Source organism: Athene noctua, chromosome 19 (genome assembly GCF_965140245.1).
Source record: "Athene noctua chromosome 19, bAthNoc1.hap1.1, whole genome shotgun sequence".
Lineage (NCBI taxonomy): Eukaryota > Metazoa > Chordata > Aves > Strigiformes > Strigidae > Athene > Athene noctua.
This window is the reverse complement of record NC_134055.1, coordinates 6423088-6444643: the sequence shown is the minus strand read 5'-3', so window position 1 is coordinate 6444643 and position 21556 is coordinate 6423088. Positions and strand designations below refer to the sequence as shown.

At 39.8% G+C, this 21556-nt stretch overlaps 1 protein-coding gene across 7 annotated transcripts; it reads left to right on the top strand.

Moving 5' to 3' along the window:
- The first annotated feature begins 1570 nt into the window (after nucleotides 1–1570).
- On the top strand, nucleotides 1571–19333 carry CRK (CRK proto-oncogene, adaptor protein). 7 transcript variants are annotated; one of them, XM_074923111.1, is made up of 4 exons: nucleotides 1571–1913; nucleotides 9655–10190; nucleotides 13104–13217; nucleotides 15983–19333. In XM_074923111.1, the coding sequence occupies exons 1-4, from the start codon at nucleotides 1670–1672 to the stop codon at nucleotides 16118–16120; spliced, it is 1032 nt and encodes a 343-aa protein (XP_074779212.1). In that variant the 5' UTR covers nucleotides 1571–1669; the 3' UTR covers nucleotides 16121–19333. The 7 variants fall into 7 exon arrangements, with proteins under 7 accessions (XP_074779212.1, XP_074779216.1, XP_074779215.1 ...); XM_074923115.1 differs by lacking the exon at nucleotides 13104–13217 and having other exon boundaries at nucleotides 1571–1859; XM_074923114.1 differs by lacking the exon at nucleotides 13104–13217 and having other exon boundaries at nucleotides 1571–1892; nucleotides 9652–10190.
- The last annotated feature ends 2223 nt before the right edge of the window (nucleotides 19334–21556 follow it).

Genomic DNA, 21556 nt, shown 5'->3' with positions numbered 1-21556 from the left:
TTTCTTGCTGCTGTGATTTAACTCTCCTAGTGTCCTGGGCTCTCAGCAAGGATCTGCAGCTTTTTTAATCTGTTAAAAAACTAGGCATGGAAGTATGCCATTTCTGCAAACTCCACACATCACCAGGGAAACTGTGACTCTAGCTTCAAAATAGATTATGACTGGCTCCTACCTACAGTCCATCTGGAGAGAGAACAGGATCGGCAGAGGAAGGATATTCATTTGTTAAACCACTGGATAAGCTGAAATCAAGCACCTGGTGTTTTCTTATATATTTGATGAACCATGGGCTCCCCCCTGTAAAAGAGTATTTTCACACTGGGATGTTGTGGAGGTTAATATATCCCTAGTTACCTGACACACTGCTGAAGTCCCATCCATGGTACAGTTGCAGGGCCCCAAAGTGCCCTACGAGAAAGTAGAGATGCTGTCAGGCAGGCAGGAACACAGCACCCTCACAGTTAAGGACAGCTGTACTCTAACATTATGTTTATGCAAGTGCTGCCACATGGAGACCACACAGTTGAAAAAGCACATTCCTTTCTGGAAAAAGCTCACAGAACTCAGCAGAGCTGGAATAGAATTCAATACACATTTATCCAGGCTCTACAGGCATTACTCTGGAATTTAAGAGATCTGAGAACACTCTAAAGTGGTAAATATTGCTCCATTCTTAGACATCACTATTTGTACTTTGTGCACAGACACATATTCCTCCATGGCACCGTGGAACTTAAGCTCTTCCCTATTTTCAGGCCCCTGTGGTAACACAGTCAGTAAAGTGTCCTGCATAAAGACAACCTTTTTATTTTGCAGGGCTATTTTAAACCCAGAACAACTCATTGGCCTAATTCAGTATGTAGTCCTACAAAACCAGCTGTGCTGGCACAATTGTAGGGTAGGAATGTGCAGCCAGCAGGGAAGATGAGGGCAGGAACTGCTGGTAAAGCTCTGGAGGAGAAAGCACAGCGAGCTACACACACCCTAACGTGCAGACAAGCCTGGCTTCAGACAAACTACCACAGCGAGCTGCAGAACCTGGGAAGCCATCGGGAACTGGGACACGCAGGGGCCTAGCCTGCAGCCCTCCTAACGGGATGTAACCCACTGCAGAGAAAAACCCCGGCAGCCCTCCTGCGTTGGGGGCCAGGTTACACCAGCGACCCTGAACCCCCCTCCCACCGGCCCGTGACAGAGAAACCGATGTGAGAGCACTGGCAAGGAATGAGGAGACACCAGCGCCGGAAGCAGTCACTGCAGCTCCCCGGTACCCAGAGTGGACCATCCCGGTCGCAGACAGCCCTCACCAGCGCCTACAGAGCGAACGAAGAGCCCCAGGGTGGCGGCGGCGGCGGCGGCGCCGCTCCCCTCCGCGCCGCGTTCCCGCCTCCCGCTTCAGCCCGCCCCGCGCGCGCACCCGCCCGGCTCCTCACGGCGCATGCGCAGCGCCACCGGTGCCTGCCCGCCCGCCCCCCCCGCGGCCGGGCGGCGCGGGGAGATGACGCCGCCCCTTCCCGCGTCTCCCGCGTGCGGTCACATCCGGTAGGTGAGGTCAGGGCAGGGGCCGCCATTTTGGGTGGCAGGGCTGGGCGCGGAGCGGGGCACCGCGGGCGGCGGCGGCCCGCGGTGGGGGGGGGGAGCGAGTGCGGCCTGCGGGCGGGCGGCCCCCATGGCCGGGCAGTTCGACTCCGAGGACCGGGCGAGCTGGTACTGGGGGCGGCTGAGCCGGGCCGAGGCGGTGACGCTGCTGCAGGGGCAGCGCCACGGGACCTTCCTGGTGCGCGACTCCGGCACTATCCCCGGCGACTTCGTGCTCTCGGTGTCCGAGAGCTCCCGCGTCTCGCACTACATCGTCAACAGCCTGGGGCCGGCGGGAGGCCGGCGGGCCGGCAGCGAGGGCCCCGGGGCCCCGGGTGAGTGACCCCCAGGGCTGGTGGTGCCCCCCTAGCCCCTTCAGCCCCGGGAGGGCAGCTGGGGCCGCCGAGCCCCGGTGTGCGCCTCTCCAGGAGCGGCTCCGCTCTCCTCCCGGGCGGTGTTTCAAGTCGTGAAGCGCTTTGTGGTGGAATTAAGTTATGTTTTGCAGCTGGGGCTGCTGACCGCGCTGAGCCGCCTGTCTGCACCTGCCTTCCAACGACCTAATATCATACTTGAACATGTACTGGAGTTGAGTGTTTATTGCAACCCCTCCTGAAGGATCCTACAGCTGGAGCGCTCACACGTTCTTTTGTTTTCATAAACCCGTTAACTGTAGTTACAGTTTTATAGATTTTTGCATGTCACCACTGCCGGGGGCTGGTTCTGTGGAAGCGTCATCTAAAAGTCTGAATTCTGACAAGATAGTTTGCATTAGAATGGAGACTGTGAGACTAAATTTCAAGACATGAATCAAAGTATTATGTGGGTAGTTTAAGTAGTGGGAACTCTTCAGAAATAAAAAGGCAAATTTTTTTTCCCCAGTGTGCGGAGAGGGAAGGTTTGAAATTATTCCTCATCAACATAACATCTAGTATGAAAGCTGTGTTTAAGTGTAACACAGAGCACAAGATACTGATTGTGTCAGAGGAAAAACTGGACCATGAGAAGCAGCAGTTTAAATGTAACTAAATGAACAAGAGCCCTCAACGATGCAGTGTCCTTTATGCGTAAGAACGAGTAGTACAAAGGCAGCAGTATCCCTGCTGGGGGCATTGCGAAGTTGGTAGCAGACCTGCTCAAGTTTGGATATTAATGTTTGCAGGATGATATGGGTATTGCTAGCATCTCAGGAACCACTAGATAATTTTGAAGTGTAGTAAACCTATGTAAGAAGAGCTTTGGTGAACTTATTTGGCAGAAAGTAAACAGTGAATTGCTACAGAGACGGTCATTTTCTGATGTAGATCTGTGGTTGGAATAAAAGACCTATATTGGGAAGATGCAGCAGTACTTGTTACAGAAAGGATTTTTCAGTCTCTGCACAGACTGTGGTTGACTAAGAAACAGAAAAATCTAAGAAAAAACAAAGCTGTTGCCAGTAGGTTTGCACTAATATATAGTAATTTCCGCTGCTCAGGGGAACATTTCAAACTGGCAAATTTGGGAGAACCTGAAGTCATTGTGTTTATCCCAGGAACCTACTACAGAGTGCAGAGTGCACTCAAGTCACAAAAAATTTGACAAGGTAGAAGCTAAAGGTGGCTGAATTCAACTGGAAGTGGAAGTCATCACTGTCGTGGGTAGTGAAATGTTTTGCTAGAGATGTGGTGGATTCTCCATTGTTTCACCTCTGTGCCATAGGTTTGCAGAGGCTTGGTGTGCAAATGGTTGAAATGCATGACTGGTGTTACATAGAGCAGAATAAGTTAACAGGATGGTTTGTTGTGGAATCCAGCCTAATAGGGTTTTAAAGATAGTAGTGTTAAAAATCACTGGAGTATGTGTTCCTGTCGCTTTCAGACAATTGTTTTCTGGAGAGCAACTTATCTCTGGAAAAAGTGTTTTTGGTGTTAGTATCACTTTTGATGTTGGTATCACTTCAGTACATAGCCATCCTAACTTTTTTACTGTGTTACATTCTTTAAGCTCGGTAACATTTGTGGTGTTCTGTGGGCTGGCTGATGTTATATTAAAACATTCTGGAGTTCTGGTGTTCCTTTTTAAAAGTCACTAAATGCCCATTAGGTAGTTCTTTTCTGTTTTAAATGTTTATGTGTTTTAAAAGAGCAGCTGCTATTGTAGTTGTGTAGGCTGTTGGCACAGGGCCTTTTAATGTATGTTAAGAAGTAATAATGTTTGGGTTGGTCTCTTTTTTTTTTTTTTTTTCTCTCTCTCTCCTGGATGTTTTGAGTATAGGTGGTGCATCACTTCACCACAGATCCTCCTATGCTGAGATTTTAGTAGTTTTAAATAAATCACGTGTATGTGCTGATACTGCTTGCTTTTCACACACAAACCAAAGAAGGTGTGGGGGAGGGTTGTATATTAAGTTACACTTAAAAATGTAATTAAGTTTTTCTTTCAGAAAAAAATAAGTGGGGGGATGTTCTGCAATGGGAGAGAGATTGGTAGAAGATTGAAGATGGTTTAACGTTTGGATAGGGAAACTAATGCAGTAAAATGAGGTAAATGTTTGCAAATTGTCATGCTTATTTATTGCGGTCAAGCTAAAACATTAGGAAGAACAACTTCACTATGTTAATTGTATGGTATAGTTTATTTAGCAATTGATTGTTTGGCAAATACACAGTTCTCACTGGTAAATCTGAATATGCCAGATCAGTTTCTTGTTGATTTTTGTTAGTCTGAATATGCCAGATCAGGTTCTTGGGTTGAGTGTGTGCAATTCATGACCTCTTTAGCACTGCTGTGTACAGGGGATACTAGGAATCCAGCTTCGATATCGAATGAGGTGAGGAACATTTCTAAAGTATAAAACTTGCTAACGTCATTAAATTCACCTTTTGCCTGATATGCTGCAGTTTCTAACTTCTTGCAATGATTTTTCAGCATAAGGAAAAAAGAATTTAACAGAACTTCTCAAAATAGTGAGAATGGTCTTCCTGAACTGTTTTAAGGCTGTTAAAAGATAAATCACAGGAAAGAACACCACTCTGTTTCTAGTGGAGATGGAGATTAGCAACTGAATTGGAATTAGGGTGTCATTTGTACTGAAATATCACAGTCACGGGTTAAAGAAATCCCAAACAAGACTAAGTACTCCATGCAGGCATTAGCATGATAATGAACAATAGAGAAAATATTTAAATACATCGCATGTTTGCAATTTGACCTGAGTCTGGGGTAAAAACATACAATATGCCCTAAAACAAAATACCTAAAGAAAGGTGTGCTTTCTATTGAAAGTACAGTGTAATAAAGCCAGAAACCTTATAGTGTTGTAAAATTTGTGTCTCTAAATTAGGAAAGTATGACAAATACAGTGTAGAAGGTGGTGTTTTCACTAAGTATGCATTTTAAGAACATGCTGCTTAACTTACTCTTCTGAATCATTTCCATTGTAATTTAACAAAAAATCAGACTGTACTTCCTGGAATCATGTAATCTCTACATGATGATACCCATACTCAGCTCTATATGAAATGGCTTTAGATGTGTGTGAGCAGTATGATTTAACTCTGACACTTGGGGGTTTTTGGAGGTGGGGTTTTTTTGCTTGTTTTTGGTTTTTTATGTGTCTTACACTGCAAACTATTAGAAGCTTGGAAGGTGTATGCATTAGACATCTACTTCTCTCTGATCCTCTGATTATCTGCAGAAATGTCTACATGTAACTTCTGTAAGAATATTCTCCTGGTGTGCTTAGAGCTGCTCTTAGGAGCCAGTGAATGGGGTTTTACTGTTTTTAGAGAGCATTCGTGGGTACTTGCTTGTTTTGTTCAGGCATGAGTAGGGAGGTACTTAAGAACAAGGGAAAAAAGTGTCCCCATGGGGGTGGGAGAAGGCCACAGGCTGGAATGGGATGCCTTCATAGCAGAGTTCCCATATGCTCCAGGAGGAAACTGGCTTACATCACTGTGATGTCTTCCTTTGAGATGAGAGCCTTGTGCCTCAGTACCCTGCAATGAGAAGGACAGCTTTTCTTGTCCAAAACATGCTTTATTTATAAGTTGGGGGAGAGGAGGAGGGTATCCTTACAGACTAGGTCTAGAAACAAAAATTAAATCCTGTATTTCTGTGAGGTCGTCTTTGCCCTGAAAAGGAAAGCTTACCAGTGTTTAGGAATAAAGGGAAAACGGCCTAGTGGCACTAAAAGAATTGAAGAGAGAAATGTGAAACCCCTGAGGTGTCTGAGAAAGTGAGATGTTGCTTTGTGGTTAGGCCACTGCCTGCACCCTCAAGAAGTAGAATATTAGGTGTTTTATACCTCTACTTATACAGTATCTGTACAGTATTTAAAACATATATAAGCAATCTTTTCTGGACTGCATAAAGCCAACACAGTGTGGAAGTGTTTTATCCAGAGGCACTGTGCGTGATAAACGTAGAACTGACAGGGTCCAGATTTGAAACTTTCCTTAATTCTGGGACTTCTTGGACTTTAACTCTTTTCTCACCTTCCTGAGAGCAGAGGTTTCGCTAGTTGTTCTGACATGCTGAAATGGATGGAATCAGGTGAAGTCCTAGGACACGTGGAGCTAGGATGGAGTAAGTAAGAAAGATGATATCAACCCTTTGTGCTTCTTATTCAAGGGAGTCATCCTACAGAGCTGAGTATTGCTGCTGGTAGAGGTGCAAGCTGAACAGCTATTCTTCCTCTGGCTGTGCAGAGCTGGGGAGAAGGGAAGATAATTTCTCGTATGGCGGTTGTCCAACTTTAATAGGAAGTGACTAAAGTTCCTCCAGTAGCTAGATTTACCTTTACACGCCTTCTCCTCTTCCTGAAAGCTCGCAGAAGATGTGAACAATGTACTGTTCAAACTTTTGCCTTCAAGAAAACTGTCCCAGAGTCATGAAGGAAAGCAGCTCTACTTCTCAAAAAAACATTTTCCTTGTTGCTGTAACTATTTCTTGTGGTAGATCTTGCCTTAATTTTTCCATTGGCCTACAGGTATCAGAAGTGTTCAAACAAAAAGCTGAAGAATTCCTCTGAGCCTGAAATCTGTTAATCTTTGAATTTCATTATACCAGGGAATGACAAAACTTCGAAGCCTGTAGTGAATAGGATTATTTCCCCGCTACGTAAGTGAGCATCATTCAGCTCATTACCTTGTAGCTGAATGAAAGTATACACAAAAGACTTAAACTAATGGAAAGTTTACCATTTGCTTGGTAAGGTGTAGTTGAATTTTATTTCCAACCTGTGTTTTTCCAACTGTGACTTACAACTATTTTGTCCTTTTTATGCCTATTTTAGCTGAACTAATAAGTCTTCTATTTAAATTCTCCAGACAGTGACCGGGTTGCTGGCATTATGTTCTTTGGTAATTAATTTGGATTAAGCTTGTAGATTTCTTGTTGCAAAGAGGTATTCCAGACCTCAGATTTTTGTAGCTGCCTTATGTTTTTTTTAAAACAAAAGCATCAGAAATGTGTGTGGTGTTCTGGAAGTGTTCTCTTAGTGAAGATAATGTCTCTCCTTTCTAGTGCTTCTCTGTTTATCCTTTCAAAAATTGCATCGATCTTTCTGATCCTAGAATGTATTTGGAGGGTCTATGTTCTCTCACTCTTCAGTTGTGCAAAATGTCTCTTAGAATGTGTTTTTCCAGGATACGGTACACTGATTTCAGTCATTCCTTCCCCATACGTAAGGTTCAGTGGACTTTCCTCTTAGAGTCCAACTTTGGTTTTATTCAGGTACATTTGGCAGCTATTTTAGGCTGTTATGCATTAATTCAAGAGGGTGAACCTGTTCAAAAAAAAAAAAAAGAAAAAAAAGACACCTCAAAAACCTTATCATAGTGATGATTTTGATGCTGACAGGGCTGATGTTACTGATGAACCGCTCATTTCATGTGCGTTTTAAGATTTTTCTGTGTATGCTTTGCTGGAGACAGACATCTCAGCATCCTGGCTGAGTCAGCAGGTTTTTAGAGGTAAATCAGCAGGTTTTTGTAGCAGGTTTTACAGAGGTAAATTAGGGTTTCAGGCTCTCGATTTCTGTCATGTGAAATAAGTTCCATGTCGGTGAACTTACCTGAGATTCAGTCTGTTCCATACGACTTCAAAGATCTTCACTGCTCAGGTCCTCTTAAAGTTTCTGTGACTTTTTCTTTTGACGTGTCTACATAAGCTTTGATCCTTAAAGGTTCATCTGTAACATAGTAGCAGATAGATCCACGTTCGTGTTTCTGTCACCAGGTTTGTCTGAAACTTGATGTCTGTACCACTTCTTACAAAGCATGGTTTTGCACTTCCAATGCTAGTGGAAGTGCAACGTTCCCAGATCATATGATATGCTTGTGTAGTGAACTTAAGCTGTTTTGAAGTGGTGTAGGGATGCTGCTTGTCCAGCCAGAAGTCATCTCCTGTGAGATAGCACAGCTAAAAACTGCCACTGAGATGAAATTCCAGAGTTCTTCCTAAGTCTAGAGCTGTAAGTTACATCTCCTCAACAAAAGTTGAGGGGGTTTTGCATCTTTTCAGCATTATGTTTTGGGAGAATAAGGTGGAATCTTACTTCTCTTCCCATGCTGGGTTCATATTTCTCACTGATATTTACATTAGCCTCCTTATCTCTTGGTGATGCCAGTTTGTGTTTTGTTTTCTGTAAATTTTTGAGAATATTGCTTTTGGGTTTTGGCTCATTGCATTTGTGCTCATTTCTTTTGAAAGTCTTTCAGGGCTGTTAATGCATGCTAATGTGCATTTTCCGATGACTTAGTTCTGCTTCTTTGAATTTCCTGTAGCCAGCTTCCCTAATGTTTATGTTCCTTCAGGATACTTCAAAACTTATTTATGGGGTGTTTGTCTATGTTGATCTTATTGAATTTGCCCTTTTCTCTATTAGAACCCCTTTTTGCTCTCTTGAAAGAACTTCTTGTAATGTTAGCTTTCCATGCTGACAGCGCTACTTTGAAGGGGTTTTGGATCAGTGACAGCTTGAAGAATTCTGCTAGCTTTGTACTTGAGAGCTAAGTCTCGGAACTGTTAGATATTCCCTGCAGAGAAACAGACTTGCAAAGTAAGCATCTCTTTCTTGCTAAAAGAGTTACTCATTAGAGCATAAATCTTTTCCTCTTCACTACCCTCCCCCAGTCTTCCACAGTTCTTCCCATAACTGATTACACAGTGTATGTGCATGGTGGAAATAGAACATCATGTGTATGTTTTTCCCCATCTGAGCCTGAAGAACATAAAATGGAAAAAAAAGTGCAGCACACACATTGAAAACTGAAATGGGTATCTGCACATTGATACCTCTAATGGCTTGAATATGAGCATCATCTGTGTTTTAATGTATTTGAGGTTCAGATTTATAGCTTAGGCTCCATCTGACAAATATGGCAAAGAAACTACAGGATTTAAGATTAAAAAACAGAATTATACCCATTATGAAAACATATGTTGTTGCTTTGCATTGCATAAAATATACATAATCTTCTCTAGTGGTACCTTTTATCAAAATGAAAAATAACTTCATTTGCTAATTCACACAAATTGTTTGCTGCTGTGCTAAGCAGTTTTCTGTAGTGTCCACTCCTTTAACCCAAGATACATTGCAATAGGTAAATAACCATTAATGCAATGTTGTCCTTTTGAAATAACTTTGAACTGCAAAACAGTTTAAAAAAAAAAAAATCACTTTCTTGATATTGTACCAAAATGTCATTTGTTTCCTAGATTTAGGGGATAAAACAGGAAAAAGGGAATTGTTACTGGAAGTTGTATAGGCTCCTAAGCAACTCAGATGTACTGGCCATTTTTATCTGTTGGGTCTGTATAACATTCAGAGAAACATGATATTTTTACCCTAATTTGTGAAGTTTGGCGGTGCCAAACAATTTTTTTTTCTTTGACAAAATCTTCAAAAAATCATCCTCATAGTGCTGTCTTTGATTAGAAATACACAGAAGAGCTGAATGTGATGACTGTTGATCTAAAGGTGACCAAATTCAATGTCAAATTATTTATCTGTAAACATATTCATCTTCTCAAACGTTTAATTTAGTTTTAACTGTTGTATGCTCTCTTTGACATATTGCCTTCTTCTTTCAGGGTTGAATCCCACCAGATTTCGAATAGGTGACCAAGAGTTTGATTCTTTGCCATCTTTACTGGAATTCTACAAAATACACTATTTGGACACTACAACCTTGATAGAACCAGTTTCCCGATCCAGGCAGAATAGTGGCGTTATCCTCAGGCAGGAGGAAGCAGAATATGTGCGAGCTCTCTTTGACTTTAATGGAAATGATGAAGAAGATCTTCCATTTAAGAAAGGAGACATACTGAAAATCCGGGATAAACCTGAAGAGCAATGGTGGAATGCAGAAGACAGCGAAGGAAAGAGGGGAATGATACCTGTTCCTTACGTCGAGAAGTATAGACCTTCCTCTGCTTCAGTATCTACTCCGATTGGAGGTAACCAGGATAGTTCCCACCCACAACCACTGGGTGGGCCGGAGCCAGGGCCCTATGCCCAGCCCAGCATCAACACTCCGCTCCCTAACCTTCAGAATGGCCCTATTTATGCCCGGGTTATCCAGAAGCGAGTCCCTAATGCCTACGACAAGACAGCCTTGGCTTTGGAGGTACATAATGGGCAAAACTTAGAAAGAAGAGATCTGTTCAAGGGATTTCCCTTTCGATCACATAGTTTTGTAGGAATAAGAAAGGGAAAAGCATTGTAATACTGGTTTTACATCATGATTAAAAATTATGGATAAAGGCTTTTTTTTTTTAAATGCATAAGTGACTAGAGTCACTTGTAGACTAGAGTTTGATTATTATAGCATGTTTAGGTTACTGAACCAATATCATGTCTTTTGTCAAGCATCACTAACATAAGTGTTTCCCCATCCATGTTTTCACTTCTGAAGTCTTTATTTTATGGGGGAGGGAGAGGGAGCAGTTCATAAGTTGTGTGTCTGAACCCATGTTTGCTGTGGCTTGCCTCACCCCAGTCTTTAAAAGGTTTGTTGGGTTGTTTGTTTTGTGGTTTTTTTTCCCCTCAATCTGTCAGCAGTTTAAAAGCAATCAGTGGAAACATTGATAGTCACTTCAAAATTACAGAGAGTGAGATGATGATGATCACACACAGGGTTTTCTTATACCGTCTTGACATCAAGCAGATTACTTCGGTTTTTAGTTTGTGAAGCAGGAACATACATGACAGTTCATTAGGAAGGTCTCGTGTAAAGCAGTGATTGATGGAATATGATTTGTAATAAAGCAGTGAGTTTCCCTAAGGTTGATTCACTTCCTGATATGATCAAATCCTTGTACAAGCCCTTTTGGAATTTTTGATTTACTTCTTAAAAAGGAGGCTGAAGTGCTCTATCTCTACACATCAGATGGTTATCCCCTAAGTTACATTTGAGGAAATTGAGACTAAGGTATTCTCGGCGGCAGACCTTTGCCTTAGGATGATATGTAAATTGTATCCTTTAATCTAGGCTTTCTTTGAGCTAAAGGCTCTGGAATTTCCTGATACCTAATTGACTTCCTGTTTATATAACATTTCAAGTACTTGGGAAAAAACAGTTTCTGTGCTGAGTCAGAGCATCTCCTCTTCACTCTCAAAACACTTCATTTAATCATTCACAGTACAAAAGGCACTTCAGTAATTCAGTGATGTGTTATAGGTATGTGTCTTTAGTACAGAACTGGCAAATGCGGCATATTCTACAGATCTGATAATTGATGTACAACCTGGGAGATGTGAAATTTTTCCCTGTTGTAGGTAAAAATTTATCTAGGGAAACAATATAAATATACTCTGGATTTACTATATGTTCTGTTATATTTCTGAATCAAAACAGAGCCAAAAGAGAAAATAAATTTTTGAGTTGAGAAGCATGTATAGAAATGTATGCCAACTCACCATATTCTGGGGAAACGTGCTCAGATTTTAACCTTCAGACTTTCATACAGCCTAAAATGCTGTCTCTTTCCCTCTTTTTCTCCCTCTTCACCCAGCCACCTCCTGGATCTTGGAAATATTCCTGAATGTCCTTGTGGACTGTTGCAATTACCAGATGTTAGATTTTCTTTGAGCCACTGGGTATTATGTTGTGGCGTATTTATCAAAACCGTTTGTTTTTCCTTCTGGATTTTGTTTTCAAGCTTTTATTAGTACGCTACTAGTTTTCTCTTAAGCTTAACTTTACGTTTTGTTTCTTACTTATTTTATTACTTAAAGCAGAACCCCACAACACTATGAACTTAGAATTTGGTAGCATGGAGTGAAGTAGAGTGGAAAAATACTGATAATCCAGGCCATCATGAGCAACTTTGAGAGAAAGCAAAATCCTTTACATGCTGTGAAGAACAGCTTGTGAGTGCCATGGCTGATCTTACGTTAGTTCAGTCCTCTTCACTAAAAGTCACATGATCTGTAAAGTATGCTGTGCTTTAAAAAGTGTAGTTTCATGGAGGATCAATCTCTGTTCTGAGCTAGCTTGCACCACTAATGTCTTTTCACTAATTCATGATAGTAGGCTAGAGAGCTGAAGTGTTTGAGAGGTGGAAACTTGAGAAGTGTGTAGGCTCAGCTTGCCTGCGTGAGGATGTATGATTTAAGGTCTTTTGACCTTTATACTAGAGCAATGGGCTTTCTAGGCCTTGTAAACTTATTTAAATGCTTACTGGTTGACATGTTGAACCTCCTGGTTAGGATGATGTATTCCTGTCTTGATACAGCTCTACATTTAAGAAATGCAGTAGTAGTGGGGGTTCTTTATTCTGTGTATAATATTGGGAAACTTCAGTTTTAAAATGTGAGGCATTTATCACTGCTTCTATTAGGCCTTCCTAGCTTCTTTGCAGCTTTTATCATTTCGAATCGCAATGTTACTGAGTTGCTTTCAATGTCTGTACAGGAAAAAATAGCAATATGCACTTCACTTTGTCCAAGTTTTTCTTCATCCTGTCTATCAAAGTACTGTTTCTTGTTGTCTCCTTTTTCACATTCCCTTTCACTTCATGGTGTTCCTTCTCTGTTTATTTAGAGATCTCTTTCTTAGATAACTTAGTAGAAAGCATTATGTAAATCTTATCAGTCTGTTTTTGCCCAGACCTCTTATTAACTATAAATATAGAAAGTGGGATTCTTTCCAAATGAAAACTCTTATCCTTAAATCTGGCAGTATTCACGGGTGGGGGTGGATCCCACTGTTTCTCTTAGGAAAATAGATTCTTAACATCAAGCATTTTTGGCCCAAACTGCAAAAAGAATATCTGTACTGTTCCATTATTTTAAAACTGACATGGTTTTGAAAAGCTCAGGGAAAGAGGATCAAAACAAATGATGTTCTAATAAAGGCTGTGCTGTATTATGGAAAAAAGATTCAGCAGAAGAAGATAACTTTTATTTTGCTTGTAACTGAACCTACTCAAGAAGTTGTCAGTCTATACTAATTAAGAGAAAAGAGAGGAGAAGGGAAGATCTGTGTGGTGAATGGCTCTGAGATCGATCGATTTATTTTTTTTCTTTGTAACAGTAGCAGAACTCTGCCATCTTGACCTTACGAGAGAGGAGTACTTGGAATAAAACCACAGCATACAGAAGTCTTCACATGAACCTTCAGTATTGCTTTGAAGCATATGGGATATATTTAGTTTTAAAACTTCTGATGAAGACTGAGACAAATCTGGCTTTATAGCAGGGTACAGTGTTGTTCTTGAGGTGCTGTGCTTGGTGGGATGATGCACAATAGACTAATGGTATCATATGTCAACATTAAAATGAGGAGAATTCAGAGAAAGCATCCACTTCTAGTCTAAATGCTTTAAAATTCCAGCACTTGTAATAATGAGGCATGTTTTTGAAAGGTTCTCTGTATTGTCTTCAGGAGAGCATTTGAACTATAGATTAACACACAGAGTTTCAAAGCAGATCTAGAAAGATCTGTAAGTTATTAAAGTACCAATGAAGCTGTTTTATTAAGCTGGCATTTGTGAAATGATCCATGCTTGCTTATATATATGTATATAAAAATAAAATGTGAATGAAAGATTGTATCAGAGAGAGTGGTTGCTAAATGAAATTACTGTAATGGTAAAAAATGAATATTTAATCTCAGAGGTCTTTCCTCTTCTAATAATTACTGAAATGCAGATTTCAAATGTAGCTTCTTATAGTAAGGAGCATTAATAAATGGGTGTCTCTTTGCCACAATGACCCTAAACCACTGGGGAAAACCAAACAGACAGCTGCAGGATGCTTCTGGGAGTGAGGGTCAGTCACAAGTATCCCATATTCTAATTCACTATCTTGCACTGTTTAACCCACCTTTTGCAGGTGAGTTGGCTATAAGGTATCCAAGATAAACTCTGTATGAATGTAAAATAGTGTGTGATACTCAATAAGAGCAGAGACCAGCAGTCCAAGAAAAATATCTTACAGAGAACAAGCTGAAGCACAATTTGTGCTTTTTCTTTCCTCGTTGAAGGCTGATACGTATATTATATCCAGGTCTGAAGCAATTTAGTTACCTAGGATAGCGTTCTTGTAATGGTTGTGATTAGGAAATAAGATTTTCTGCTTCTAATATTGTCATATTTAATCTTATCCTTGTTAAACTATAGCTGATATATTGTTTTGGTCAATAGAGTATTTTTATTGGTACAACTCCCGAGTGATTATTAGCAGTAGCAAAATTAAACATACTGCATGATTAAATTACTAAAGAACTGAAACTAGCATTCAGGAGTCGAGAAAGGTTTCCTTTTTGCCTGTAGCAAATACATAAGAGGATTTGCTTCAGAATATGATTCATTAAAATGTCTATATTAATGACTACAATAGGAAAAAATAAAGCTACAGCAAGTGTCCCAAGTGTGCCTCTCATTACCAGATAAGTAATCATCAGAGATATGGGAGGCTTAATTAAATGTCCATGTAGTGGTTTGAATTTATGAACTGTTAAAAACTGTTCTGGCAAAAGATTGCAAGTGATTAAAACCTGTAAAGTTAATGGAGGTTGGTAGCATCTTAAATTGTTTTCCTTGTTCTTTATTCACTGCCTGGAAAGTGAGAAAAATGAGATCCTGTTTTGGATGAATTTGGAACAGAGTGATGAGCATCTGTGTAAACTAGTATATTCAGTGAATTTCAGGATGAAACACAGTAAGGCCTGTGGCCATGCCTTGAGTTTATTTACAGTATTAGTGAAAGAAAATAGAGCATATCTGTCCCAAACGCATTCTCCATCTGTGACCCAGGAAGAATTCCGAAAACTTCTGTGTGTTACTTTTAAATAAGATTATTGGTAAAATTCTACACAGAGGGGTAGAAAAGGGTAGATAGCTCTTCAATATTGCATTTATTAACTCTCCAGTTAAGATGTTAACTCCAGTTACAATTTACATTTTACACTGTAAATTGTGCTTTCTTACATTGTGTGTTACTTAATTACCTTCAAGATTGAACAGAGTTGGGTACTGATTAGACCTAGACTTGTGGCCTCGACTTGAACTACCTGACTGCACAGCCCTGGGAAAGTGACTGCTGTGCATTTTTCCACCTTTGTCAAAGGGAGACAATACCTTTAGAATTGGTTATGTGAATATTGGGCTGGAGATTAGAATATGAGATATATTACTGTGTAGTAAGTACATTAGAAGTGGATACTCTTAAAGTAGAGGATATTGTTTCATTGGTCTGCAGTAACCATTCTTTTATTTTTCTAGCCAAACAATTTGGGTATAAGAGGGAGAGGGTATCAGTTGTCTTTACCCATGGGATTTATTTACGTGAGAAATCCATGGTGGGCAAGACTGAAATATCATCTGGCCTTGCCCCTCTGGTATTGGCTAGTTGTGGATGCTCAGAGTAAGAAGAGTAGCTTTACAGCACTACTTCTTACTCCTCTGTATTCTCTCAGAGTTTTATAATCTGTGGAGTGACAGAGTCTCCACTTACCCAGAACTTTTCCAATACTACCTGAAAAGCACTTAGTGGAATTTCAACATTAAGGGGCTGTTTAGCTTGCAGATTAGTGTTCACTTTGTACACCTGCAAGCCTTCCCTCCCTGCATGAGATTGTTGATGGAGCACAAGCAGAGCACAAGCCTCTGTCAATTCAGCAAGATGCATTTATTGTGATAGCAGCTGATGTCAAGTCCCGAGAGTACTCTGAAAGATTGGTGTTGGATTACAGGCTCTTCACTTTAGGTAGCTCTCACGAATCTAGGTACACTTCTTTCTCTCTCTGCTTTCCTCGGGTTGGGTGGTAGGCTGGTGTATCCAAAATGGTCAAGACTAAAACTACTTTTTATGGAAAAAAGATCACTTGGGTGATATGACACCAAAGGGGAGGAGAAGCAGCTCATCCTGTGTGTTTTTATGAATTGTAACACTTGCTTATTTCTTGCCCTGCAGGTCGGTGAGCTGGTAAAGGTCACAAAGATTAATGTGAGTGGTCAGTGGGAAGGAGAATGTAATGGCAGACGTGGCCACTTTCCATTCACACATGTCCGCCTGCTGGATCAACAGAATCCTGACGAGGACTTCAGCTGAGTGTGGCTCAACAGTTGCGCTTACAGATGGGAACAATCTCAACTTGTTTTTATTGCAGATGCCATCAAGACTATGTTCCGACAGATCTTGAAAGCGGTATTGCTTGTATAAGCATTCTGATAACCTGCAAACCCCTGGGACTGAACACCACCATTCCTTAATCAAGGGTCATGTAATTCAGGGTACGACAGTAGATAACTTGTGTGTCAAGTGGCAGAACTAGTACGTGATTATAGGTTGTAATGCCTGCTTATGTCCATGTGCACAGCAGACTGGACCTTGCCAGCAGCAGCAGTTGGAGAAAGCAGTAAAGTAGATGTTACGATAACATTTATAGCTCTCTCCGGTCCTATTGCTTATGTTGCTTCTTCCTCAGGCAGTGAACATCAACCTTAGACAATTCAATATATAGATAGAAATTTCACAAATTTATCCTGGAGCTTTCTCCATTTTTTTTTTTTTCCCATCCGGAGTTCTCTGTCCTAGAAAGGCTGTGTAGTACTTTGCATGGTCAGTTAACTATGCACAGTACAGATTTATGTAGAGCCCACTGGGGACAGCCTTATGATTTACAGATGCTTACCATTTTAGTGGTAAATGACAGGTCAAATCAACCTCGGAATTCTAGAAGTTTGTGGACACTAGATGGATTTCTTCAGTACTGTTGATGCTTCAAACATAGCAGCTGATTTTAAATTAAAATTTCTATTAACACACCAATATCTCTTTTTATCCACAAATAAAAGGCTTATGGAAGCATAAACATCCATGTCAGTGCTGAAAAATACGTGCATAGCACTTTAATGCATAGCTTTAAAGCAGTGTTTGATTCACTAAATATACTAAAATACTGACACTGCTTTCCAATAAAAGTAAATTATATAGGGCCAGTTTTAATTTTTCTAGAATTCTTCAGTACTCCTATTGTACAATACTCTTATAGTTCAAGTCAGTGTCAAACATGGTGAACTGACAAACCAAATATTAATTTTATTTTAAAGTTACTCTGGGGACTCTTCTGTTTTAATTCCCATCTGTAAAATATTTGATAGTGAATTCATGAGGATTTTATTTTTAATAAACTAATGGAAAATACTTGTGTGCTTCTGGATTGATTCACAAAAGGCATAATAAATATGGCTTCCTAGTTCCTAATGAAAATCAGTGCATTGAATAGGTGGTATTATGCACTACTTGGTTTTGTTGTTTTGGGTTTTTTTTAGTCTGTTCTAATTATCTGGTTTTCTCTAACATAAATCAGAATGGATTCAGTAAGTTTTGTAAACTGAAATTAAACACTGAAGTAACTATCCCTTGCCTGTACTCTGGATTGTTTTCCAAGCACAGCACTCTAGTGACCAAACTTAAGCAAATTTTATAACTTTGACTACAGTGTAATCCATACAGAACAGTTTTTCTAAATAGGATCAAACAGAAAATGTTATTTTGGTTGATACAAACTATGTGCCTAGAATGGCTCATGGGTTGTGAATGCTACGAGGGCTAGTTCCCACTGCAAAGGCTATTGCTGCAAGGCACCGACCCGTACAACAATACTGGTAACACTTTACCTCAAAACTGTGTAACATGCTGGAAATTATATTTCTGTAATATTTAAGTACTAGTTGTTTTACTTCAGAACTAATCCATCATCAAGTCTGACTAATTTTCAGGTAATGGGCACTCATTAATTCTGTAGACTAACGCCAATGTACATTAATCATACTTTTCCATCACCAATCTCATAAGCGCTACTGAAGATTATTAGAAAACTGACAGTTGTGACAGTGGTGTAAGAAGAGTGGTTACAAAGGAATTGCAGTACTATTCTAGCTTGGATTGCTATTCTGGTTAGGGTGATATGCCAGTGTTTGTGGGATCTCTTCTAGCTTAGTACAAAATTTACCTGGAGGAAAAAAATTGAGCAACTAGGTTCTCTAACACATTGGGTTTTTGAAGGCTAATTTGCATTTTCCTCAGACCTTGATATTTACAATGACTGATTTTTTTTTTTTTTTTTTCAATAGCTGCACTGTAAATAACAGACTTGATACTGAGTATATCAGTTTCCCATATATGCTTATATTTTTCTTAAGGTATTGCAAAAGAAACATAATGAACTGTTTGTTCTTAGGGTAACACAGTTTGTTTGTATTTTTTTTCCAATTGGAGTTAATGAAAGCCCATATGTTTATACCTTTCCAATCAGCAATTATTTTAAGATACCAAAAGGAACATTTTTCTGAAAGGAGTTTTATTATGCAAACCTTGCCTTTTTACTATGAAAGACAAAAATTTAACTAGCAAATACCCTGCAAACTTGGTAGATGTGTTTTTAAGACTGTATAAATTGCGAATATTTCTACACTTTGAAAGAGGAAAAAAAACCCTAGAGGAGTCTTAATAGCTGCTGTTGCACTAGAATCCTAAGTTCTTGTCAAGCAGTTTTTCTTAGTCAACTGATACGTTAATGCAACTGTTTTCTGCTATTCAGTTTTAAGCCGAAATGTGATTTTGTTTCCTAGGTGATAGAAATGAGTATGTTTGCATTTGGACAAAATAGACATTTCAACTTACCGAGCTCTTAAAGGAAAGTAGGTAGAACATGTTCATGAACATGTAGATTAAATCCTTTTGTGGCCTTTGTTTTATCCTGTTCTGTTTGTTCCCTCCCTTCTCCCCGATGCGTGCAAAAAAAATCATTGCTAAGAATGTTGGTCACAATCTTTTGTCTCTACTTGGCTGTGTTTTTGGTCTCTTGTGCATAGGCAGGTGTTATAACTAGAATAATCATTTCTAGAAATACACCGTGAAAGCAGAATGCTCAATTACACTGTGTTCTTCTGGTGCATTTACACATTATATCACACTAAAAAGTACAACTGGCTGCTATGGTTTTTTAATATATATTTCATTTTGGTAAACCCCAGCCTTTTTACTAATATTTGACCTGGTTAAATCTTGTTAATCTGTTTGAATTGTATTTGTTAATAATGCAAATATTTCTAATCATCTTAAAACACTTCATTTTTGTTAATGGTTTTGGGGAAGGATTCTAACCAAACCAGTTTGAAGAAAAATATGAACATGTGCCATTGTATTATAACACTATCCACTTTCTTGACAGTTAAAGTCTTTTTTTTATTTTTTTGTAGCATGTAATGTATATGTTCATAGTACGTGAAGTAAATAAAAGTATAGCCAAAACTTTGACTTGGTGTCATTCTCAAATCAGCTATTGTTGGAATACTTGCATTTAATAATCTAAAATTAGAGCTGTGGGTATGGCCACTTTTAATTGGCCATACTCATATGAAAACAATTAAACATAACACCTGTAGAAGACAGACACACCAAGGTAACTAAAGTTATCAGCCAGTAAAATGTGGCTTTTTTGAAATAAGGTGACTTTCAGTAATCAAATGAGTTGCTTGAGTCAAGGGGGCGAGGGGAAATTCTCACTGCAAAAGAGGACTCATGAGGAATGTTAAGATGAGACTTCAGCTATTAGTGTCATTTCTTCCTACACAGGTGTATCAGGAAATAGTTTGGGGATTTTTTGGATGGGGTGTGTCTGGAAGGATAAGCTGTTTATTTATTCTTAGAATTTTAGTAAAAACATGAATACAAATTAATACCAGCAAGAATCTCATACAGGTGTCTACTATTGGTTCAGAAGGACTCATTTGTAAATGTGGTGGTGGGAGAGCACTATTTCAGTGAAGGGTTAAGATGTGCAGCGTGCCATCAAGGGGCGAGGCACAGAAAAGGAGGACCAGAATGCCTATAGCCCATGCAGGAGACCATTTGTAACACAAATCTGCATTAGACCTACTTTTGCCATTATAATCCTTAAAAACTGCAAGGGGACAGTGGTCTCTAGGCTCCTAATGGTAACAATCTTGATGGCAGTTACAACCAGACAGTTTAATTGGGGTTGTACACCAAAGGACAGTTCTGGCTTCACAGCAGTGGGTTCCTTAGCTAAGTGGCGTGTGCCAGTGAATCATGGACCAAAACCCTGAGGCATTCAAAACCCCTCAAAGCGTTGGGCTTTCTGGAGATGCTCTCTAGTTCCACAGGCTCTTGCTGTATGGAACAGGCCATGTTGTATGTTCCCCATTAAAATCCTACTTGCTTCACTGTCCCTTGTTTCTGAAAGTATACTGTTAGCACTGCTGTAATCATTTTCCTTGCTGGTAAGGGTAAGGACAACATTGGTTTTCTTAGTCACTCCATTACAGTGATACCTCCTCATATTTTAGTTGATACGTATTCAAGGTGGCTGGTAGCTCCAGATAACTTTCTCGGTCAGTGGTTACAGAGTCTTCAAGTGGGACGTTCGTTGCTTGTTAAATGAGTGACTTCGCATTTAAGAATGCTGAGATGCCAGCTAAGTTTTCCTGTTAGGTCTCCACACAATGAAGAGTATTCTATCAAATTCAGATGGAAAAAATAAATTCTAATAGGTTAAAGTACTGCCCTGACAGCCATGCCCTCCTGCTACTTAACCTTGGACTGGTATTTGCAGAACTTCTCTGTGAGCTGATGTCACATAGGACTCAAGCAGAAACCTATTGCCCCTCCTTTCCTTCCCCTCTCCTTCCAGTAATGGTTTTTGGCTGCAGTAGTGGTTGAATCAACTTGTGTAAAAATTGAGGGTGTGAGGGACAAGCAAGGATTGCATCAGCAAATTAGGCTTTGAGTATTTCCCTGCGTTAGAATGTTTATTCCTCATGCTTTGCCAAATCCCCAGCCAATTTCCAAATATTTGCATGCCATCTGTAACAAGTGCATTCAAAAATATTTGAAGTATTTAGACAATACTCTATAATTCAGCAAGCATATCAAGGACTCACCTCACTTTTGGCAAATAAGTACACTTAAAGGGGCCTGGTTTATTTATGTTGTTAAGCTCTCTACAGCTTGAGTACCTGCCAAATGTGAGGATCACAGAAAATTCCTAAATTGATGCAAATCTAATTTATTGTGCACAGCTCCCATATGAAACTAAGCCTCAGCTGCTGAAAAATAGACTTTTATGGTCAAAATTTATGAAGTGCAGAGGTAATGTGCAAGTCTCACAATGAGTTTTAGTATATTTACACAAATATATGGTTCCTGTTTACTGCTGGGATCTTTTGGGTGCCTATCACAACTGCCTTGGTAATTGTGCCGTGTATTTACAAACAAGTCAGAGATAAAGGTATATAATGATTCCCAGATTTCCAATTTCAAGAAAATCAGCATTTTCTGATCACGTTTTGACTAAATTGAAAATAGCAATTTTTTTCTGGACTTGACACCTAATTTTCACCTTATCCAAGACATGCAAATGTCTGGTTTTTGTTATATGGAATTCTGATTAGATAATCCTGAGATTTAAAAAAGTGTTGGCGCCGAAGATATACCATGGAAACAGACAATTTATTTTCT